Source organism: Ciona intestinalis, chromosome 11 (genome assembly GCF_000224145.3).
Source record: "Ciona intestinalis chromosome 11, KH, whole genome shotgun sequence".
In the NCBI taxonomy this organism is placed as follows: domain Eukaryota; kingdom Metazoa; phylum Chordata; class Ascidiacea; order Phlebobranchia; family Cionidae; genus Ciona; species Ciona intestinalis.
Window position 1 is genome coordinate 4,784,889 of NC_020176.2, and position 7,396 is coordinate 4,792,284.

The 7,396-nt window shown below is 37.0% G+C and overlaps 3 protein-coding genes across 3 annotated transcripts; 2 read left to right on the forward strand and 1 right to left on the reverse strand.

Moving 5' to 3' along the window:
• The first annotated feature begins 141 nt into the window (after nt 1-141).
• LOC100178221 (complement receptor type 1) lies at nt 142-2,662 on the forward strand. The gene is made up of 6 exons (XM_002125296.4): nt 142-277; nt 461-643; nt 1,017-1,199; nt 1,424-1,606; nt 2,021-2,206; nt 2,496-2,662. Exons 1-6 carry the CDS (start codon nt 187-189, stop codon nt 2,531-2,533), a joined length of 864 nt encoding a protein of 287 aa, XP_002125332.1. The 5' UTR covers nt 142-186; the 3' UTR covers nt 2,534-2,662.
• A 401-nt stretch (nt 2,663-3,063) lies between these two features.
• Nucleotides 3,064-5,862, reverse strand: LOC100177903 (body wall muscle protein HR-29-like). The gene is made up of 5 exons (XM_009861989.3): nt 5,662-5,862; nt 4,686-4,926; nt 4,293-4,393; nt 3,684-3,840; nt 3,064-3,304 (listed from the first exon to the last, which is right to left on the reverse strand). The coding sequence occupies exons 2-5, from the start codon at nt 4,901-4,903 to the stop codon at nt 3,127-3,129; spliced, it is 654 nt and encodes a 217-aa protein (XP_009860291.1). The 5' UTR covers nt 4,904-4,926; nt 5,662-5,862; the 3' UTR covers nt 3,064-3,126.
• Nucleotides 5,863-6,267: 405 nt separating this feature from the next.
• Nucleotides 6,268-7,390, forward strand: LOC100175909. Its single transcript, XM_002122578.3, has 2 exons — nt 6,268-6,786; nt 7,028-7,390. Exons 1-2 carry the CDS (start codon nt 6,535-6,537, stop codon nt 7,388-7,390), a joined length of 615 nt encoding a protein of 204 aa, XP_002122614.1. The 5' UTR covers nt 6,268-6,534.
• Nucleotides 7,391-7,396: the final 6 nt, after the last annotated feature.

The following is a 7,396-nucleotide window of genomic DNA, read 5'->3' on the forward strand; positions in this document are numbered from 1 at the left end:
TATTTACTTTGCTACACGCCATGAAAAACTACTGAAACTAGAAGGTCTTTTTACCGTAGGGTATGTCTTTCGTGCTTCGGTCACGATTTGACCCGTGGGTCAATCCTATATAAGACACACAACGCCCAATCCCTTATATTATAGATATATAGACGTGTAAACAAGCGTATATACAGATTTAACGACATGTCCGGTTTAACTTGGATTGCAATAGTGGGCTTGGTATGCATTCACCTTGCACCATGTGAAGGGAATATCTGGGATTCGCGACCAAAATGTAAGAATTATTTATCTCCTATAAACTATGTATAAAATCCATTAATTCGAGACGAAAGTAACAAGATAAAAAGTGAAACAGGTTTAAGGTTATAAGTTATGGACTGGTTTGTAACGTAGCGGGTGGATTCTTATTTGTTAGCATGTTAGTTTAAACTAAAATTAAATCTACATGAACGTTTAGTCTGTAGCCCGCCTATTCCAACTCGGCCAGTAAACGGAGGTTTCAAATGTCGTTTTGCGAACAATGTATGCGTGGGTGGGAGATACAATTGCCGCAGAGGGTACAAGTTGCAGGGAGCAATAAACTACAACGCATGTTTTAATGGAACGTGGCTGTTTTCATCTCCACCGAGATGTGTAGAAGGTACGTCCCTGATCAAACAACTTTACCAAACGTTACTTGCCGTCAAATAAACTGAAAATGTTATGCTTGGAATTTTGAACGACATGTTTACACGCATAACTGCCGTGTGTGTCACCCTATAGAACTGCGGGGTAAGATGGGACAATGTTGGTAACTAAACCCATGCTTTTAGATCGTGGTTTGAACAATTAACATTGCTATTTTAGAGTCTTTTAGGGTTACGGTTAAATAATTCTGTAAATATTCTCTGTAACTACTAAATTGAACGAGATATGAATGAAAACTTATCCCGTCCTACTATATTAGAATACAAATGTATTCCATGAGGACAACCCGTTGCCAAACCAAGTATTAATTATCCATATATAAACAGACGGCTGCAACGCACCAAGACTGCGCAATGGAGACTACAGACCACGTAGTTCAAACCACCGAGAAAGATCCGTCATTACCATTAAGTGTAAAGCCGGTTACACACCCCGCAGCCAACGTAGTACTTGCCGGAGGAGATACGGGTCGTATCGTTGGATTCCAAGCCCATATTGCGGTCGCGACGGTGAGTGCTTTATATACAATAACAGTTATTAAAACATGTAACAATTCGATAGGTAAAAAGTGTTTATAAATAAGTTATATTAAATCATGGCTTTCTTTCTCACACCATTCGTATAAGATAACGTAAGATTTCAAAATTTTTGCGCTGCTTTATTGATAAAACAAATTTGAGAAAAATGCTTTTACAACACAACTTTAAAAAATACCTATAAAAACAACTTTTAGCAAAGTGCGACCCACCGAGCTTACAGAATGGAAACTACAGCCCACTAAAATCCAAGTACAACCGAAACACGGCCATAACAGTGACGTGCAGTCCTGGTTACAAGACTCGTAGCAGAGACAGCTTGAGTTACTGTCGGGGTAACAGTTGGGTCGCGCATTGGAGACCGCTGCCATTTTGTTATTGTAAGTAAAATATTCTAATCAACATAAAGAAACAGAGATTTTACAATTTATCACGTATTATTTTTATTTTTTTATGTGTAGTGCTCTACTCTATAAGGTTTCATGCTAAAATTTAAATAATATGTGCGAAAGGCGACCCGTCTCCCCCACTCTACTATATATAAATGTTTTGCATAACACAGAGTCGGTTACGCTAACACTGAATTAGCAAGAAAACAACATTACTTAAAAACACGAAACCGATAACGCTACTTGATAAAAAATGTCAAATAAAAACGTGGTCGCTGAATTCAATGTACATATTGTCGCTAGACTAAAAGAACTAAGACCGTTTTACATTTACAATCACCAAACGGGTTATTTATAAACAAAATAGATCGTTTCGTGAAACGTAAATATATGTTTGTTTTCAAGCTACGTGCCCGCCACCAACGCCACCAGTAAACGGTCGCATGGAACCTACGTCGCAAACAACATGGCTAGAAACAGATCGAGTAAGTTTTTACTGTGGCTTTGGTTTCACACTGGTTGGTGCAGATGCGGCTACGTGTCGAGCAAACGGTCAGTGGGACAATGCTGCCCCAACATGCGCGGAGGAAGGTCAGTACTTATTGTATTACATATTAGAATAGGATGGGGAAAGATGGGACATCTTTTCGATCCGTTTTCGTGTCCCAATTGGTAGTAAACAAGGAACATTTAAATATAATTATAAAATCGCATCTTTTCGACTCCCATAGACCGTTGTTATTTGTTTAAAACACGATCAGGGTATTTGAATATTATGTGCCAAAGGTGTCTCATCTTCCCCCACCTTACTAAATGTATGATTACCATTAAGATATCTCCGATCAATTTGTTATTGCTTATACAAAACTTTACATTACAGCTGTGGTAGAAGGTACAACGGGCAGTGGGGACGCGTGATGTCGCAACTTTTTCCACAAGAATCATCTCCAATAAACCAACATGTGCACATCAATAATGTACAGAAAATAACGTCATGATATCATTATACTTCCACTAATAAATAAAACATGAAAAATATCACTAAAACCTAATATTGATTCCTACAACAAACGTTTTTAGTAGCAAACCATGGGTTTTTTAGTTACTATAAAGCGAGGGGTATGGGAAATCCTCGCCTAAATTCTAGGACCCATGGTTGCCCATGGTTGCAACGCAGCGGGTCCTCACCCATATAGAATAGAACTAAATAGCATTGTGCAACATACTAATCCACCGCAGTAAAATTACGAAGAGGACAGCCAAGCAAGAACAAGATCATACAACTATCTAATGTCCGGCTCCCATTAGTAAAAACTAATCATACACTTTGCTACACACCACTACAAAATACTGAAACTAAAACGGTCATTTTAACCAGTTACAAACAAGGTAACGCACTCAATCAATCTTGCAAAATCCGCAATCAGAATAATAAACTCAAAAGGAACGAAAGTGCTTTCAATATTTATTGTGCAAATTTGAAAAACGAAACAAAATAATTTCGTGCGGTGTTAATTACCGTGTTGTACACTAATGGGGATTTCCCCTATAGCAAGAGTGGGTTTCTTCAGTTGCTCTATAGCGACATCGTGCGGGCCTTCTATTTTTAATATTCCGTCGTCAGTTAACGATGACGTAACGTCCTCGGTTTTCATACCGTCGGGAAGGGTGAAGGACCTCCGGAATTCCCTGAGAATATTTATGAATAAATGTAACTTATTTATCCTTGTATGGCGGGGCAACAACAGTCGTTACAACACAGGTGTTCTGTTTTATACACCTCGTGCACGCTTACAAGTTACCATGTATGTAACTTATTTATCTTCGCATGGTGGGGCAACGACAGTCGTTATACCAAGGGTGTCCTGTGTCATACACCTCCAGCCCAGTTACGCGTTACCATGTATGTAACAATCTGTTGTAAAAACCTCATAAAAGCAACACCACAATACATTGCATTCGCTACAAAAACTAATGAGCTTTTACAAATTTTACAACCCTGAGTGGAACTTCTTTTTAGCTATGACAAACAAACAAAAGTAGTAAACAAACCACACACGAGTCTCACCTGAAAGTATAAGCGTACATCCCATTATCCTCATTCTTACTTTCACGTTTTGCATGAACCTCCACTTTACCACCGGCTACTTTCACCGTCACCTCCTCTGGTTTAAAGTCTTGAACGTTGATGTTTATTTTGTATCTTCCTTTTGTACTTGCTGGAGCTGCAAAGATAAAAGGGGTCATGATTAAACTTTGAATGGTGGAGAAAAATAGGCTAAGAAAACACAGCTGTATAATTATAATGAGCTGTATAATTCAAACAAAATTGTATATTAATATCATATGTTGATATGCACGTACTATCTACTATGTAGTTTAGTAAGTTTTGGATTATGTATAAGTCATTAATACAATGCTAGAAGTTGACAAATTTAATATTATTATGGGAGGAATGAAATATCATGAATATCATTGTAAGATCATCAAACCTGCTTCCATATGGGATCTCTTACACATAAGCTTCTAACATGGGCATACACCCCTAAAATGTATTATAATACCCTATGTGAATAATCTGGGTACACATTCAAAGTAACAGGTGAATTGGTGATACTGTATTAATTAAAGGTAACATGTGAGATGGCCTAAACTGCCCTGCGTCCATAATCCCCACCTTTATCAACCGCCATCTTTGCCCCGTCGTGCTCGACCGGGATTTTCAAGCTCGCGTCGACCTCGTCATCGAAATCAATCATGCGTAACATTCCACGAAACCTGGGAACGAAGGCGTTAAAATTTTGCTTGTAATAAAACCAAAAGTTTTTGGGATAACAAATTATTTATTTTTGCATGCATCCATGACCCACAAACCTTTTTTTCCTAACTGCACCAATAGATGTATATTATATTGATTTTAATATATTTTATATTTTAACATTTTTGGTGGCTTTATACCAAAATTTTTTCTATTAAAGGCCAAAAGTCAAAACTGTGGTGCTAAATATTATATATCACCCTGTTTTTAAAAATTAGGGATCCCAATAATACTTTTATGACTCCAACCCACCTCCCATCCACTCTACTCATGAATTGATCGAATCTTTTCTCCATTTCCATAAACCTCTTGGTGGATTCCAACATCCAAGACGACATCGGTCGGTTTCGTCGCATCAACGGCCAACTTTCATCTCCGTAACTCCAGTTTCTGGATGGGAAATCCCCAAACCGAGACATGGCAGGGTACAGGGACCATGGTTGGTCAAATTCTCGAGCCATTAACGCCATTGTAAGTCACAGTCGTCCGTTCTCTGTGATGTCATAGTGTTAGAGTTATTCAAAATCACGCATATTCTTATAAAGTTTACAGTATAAATATAGATATGCTCAGTAAAATTGCTAATATACACAATAACAAATAGAATGGTAAACTTTTCCTAAAGGAACGGGAAGAACGAATTGAAAAAGAGCTTCGCAAGACTTAAAATATGTCTGGTAGCAAAAATTTGTAAAACATTAACAGTTGTTTCTTTATATTCCTAAGCTGTGTTAAGGTTAGGAGTTATTTAGCTTTCTTAATTAATATTCACAAATAACAACTATCACTACAATACAACCTCATAAAACATTCTTATCTAACTTGACTAAGTCTACACAACCAATTCAATCTTACTTAAACACACTTAAGAACTTTCCACAAGCATTTAAATGAACAACCTTGTCTTCTGACCTGTGACTTAATGCGATACATAAGCATGATGACTGCATACAACAAGTAGCAATATGACGTCACTAAGATATAATTAACTCTCTCTCAGGGGTTGTTTCTAGACAGACTACTGTCACTCAGCGTGTCATTCATTATCTTGGGTTATATCCTCGTGGTTGGGGACTTGAGTGACTTATCCATGGTTGCCACTCCTATTTTTTAGTTGTATCTAGGATATATTTATCTCATATTTGAAGACCAAAGTATTTATCCCTATTTATCAATTCTTTATTTCTTAGTATAAACAAACAAATTTTAATTGTACTAGAACACTTACCATGTCTGTGTTTACTTCAAAGAAGCTTGAAAATGAAATCTACTGTGATTTGGAAATTAATAATTATCATTTCTGTTAAGATTTTGACAACCACATCCCAATTAAAACGTTTCTTTTGAAGAATGGGCCCCAGAGGTATTGGACACGGTACGGCAGCAGCATTGTATCCAAACTTTTCACATAAATATCTTTCCCTTCAAAAAGATTCTAATGATAATGCAGTTCAATCTAATAAAACCTAAACTTTGAAGTACAGTCATATAATTCAATGCAAAATCAGGAAATAAATGAATTTTGTGTTATCTTTTATTTACGTTTACATACGTGATACGTTGATAAAAAACTAAAATGTCGGAATACTTTAATAAACAAGGTAGCTACAGAACTAATACAACTTAGTTTTCAAACAATCTTGGACCTTGCTCCCCAATTTTAAATTTTCGCCCAAAAAAATACTGTCATCACTGTTGGCAATATTTTACCAGTGTTGCCAGACAAATAAATGGTCCCCGAAAATATTAAAAATGTTTTCCTGTAAAAACCAATATTGATATATTGTATGTTTTAGCTGTAGTAATGCACAAAATATTATAAATTTTGTAAAATAAGCGTTAATTTTGCAACATATAATATTGCCATAGGATTTTTTTTATTTTCTGTATTTGCCCTACGTCACAAACGTATGTATGATGTAATAGACCATGCTATAAGTATGCAAAAGAACAAAATTGTGGAAATTTGTGGTTTTAATAACAATAAAAAAAAAACATTTAAACGTGTTTAGATATTTTTAAGTTTAAAAATGTAGGTATCGTTTTTATTACAAACTTATTAGTATGCCTGCGGTTACTTATAACTGTTAAATGAGAAGAAATGGACACGACGAATCCGAACACTTTTGATTCGCAACGTAACTTAGGAAAATGCCAGCGACAAAAAGAAAATCTACCAAATTCTGCTTTCGCAAAGCAGGCAAAAATGCGCCATAATTTAGAAGACCCTTTAGCAACTGAACAACCACTGGAGCTTAGCGATTGCAGCGAATCAACAAATGAAATCCAAACAAAATTGAAACAACTTTTAACTGATGCAAATGATACAAAAATGTCTGGGATTTTGGATACGGTAAGTTATTACATGCGTATTGCCAAAAGCTTGGCTGTCAACTTTAAAATGCTACGTGTTTGTATCTGTTAAGATAATACGCCAATCTTTCCGCCCGAATAATCACCTACAAAGTTACATGCGTGGGAACTCTTAAGCACGCACGAGGTGTATGAAACAGAACACCTGTGTTGTAACGACTGTCATTGCCCCGCCATGTGAGGATAAGTAAGTTACATTCATTCATTTTAAATACATTCAGTGCGCAACGCCTTCAAAACCCGTCGAGAATACTGTAAGAAGAAAAAAAGAATTTTTACTACCCTATGACGTCAGACTACCTTCGCTAAACGCCGGTGACGTCACTGATTACCATGGCAACGATGACGACACGAGCGACTCGGATTCCGAGTTCTTTCCTGATTGGTCGAGTGTCGGTTCCCATGGAAGCAACGACGGTTGCCATGGTAACGAGGAGCACGAACGTAGAATCATCGCACGCGAAATAGCTGATGACGTGTACAATGACGTATTACAACTGAGTGATGACGATTTCACCGAAGCCGACGACGAAGTCTTATTTATGTATACAGACTCTTCCCGCCAGATGGAGCCAGAGGGTTAGAATAAA

Coding starts and splice junctions, on each gene's coding strand:
- LOC100178221 (XM_002125296.4), top strand. CDS start 187: ATGTCCGGTTTAACTTGGATTGCAATAGTGGGCTTGGTATGCATTCAC. Junction 278..460: donor CTGGGATTCGCGACCAAAAT/GTAAGAATTATT, acceptor ATGAACGTTTAG/TCTGTAGCCCGCCTATTCCA. Junction 1,607..2,020: donor ACCGCTGCCATTTTGTTATT/GTAAGTAAAATA, acceptor TTTGTTTTCAAG/CTACGTGCCCGCCACCAACG.
- LOC100177903 (XM_009861989.3), bottom strand. CDS start 4,903: ATGGCGTTAATGGCTCGAGAATTTGACCAACCATGGTCCCTGTACCCT. Junction 4,394..4,685: donor ATGAGTAGAGTGGATGGGAG/GTGGGTTGGAGT, acceptor CTTCGTTCCCAG/GTTTCGTGGAATGTTACGCA. Junction 3,841..4,292: donor AAAGATGGCGGTTGATAAAG/GTGGGGATTATG, acceptor TTATCTTTGCAG/CTCCAGCAAGTACAAAAGGA.
- LOC100175909 (XM_002122578.3), top strand. CDS start 6,535: ATGGACACGACGAATCCGAACACTTTTGATTCGCAACGTAACTTAGGA. Junction 6,787..7,027: donor TGTCTGGGATTTTGGATACG/GTAAGTTATTAC, acceptor AAATACATTCAG/TGCGCAACGCCTTCAAAACC.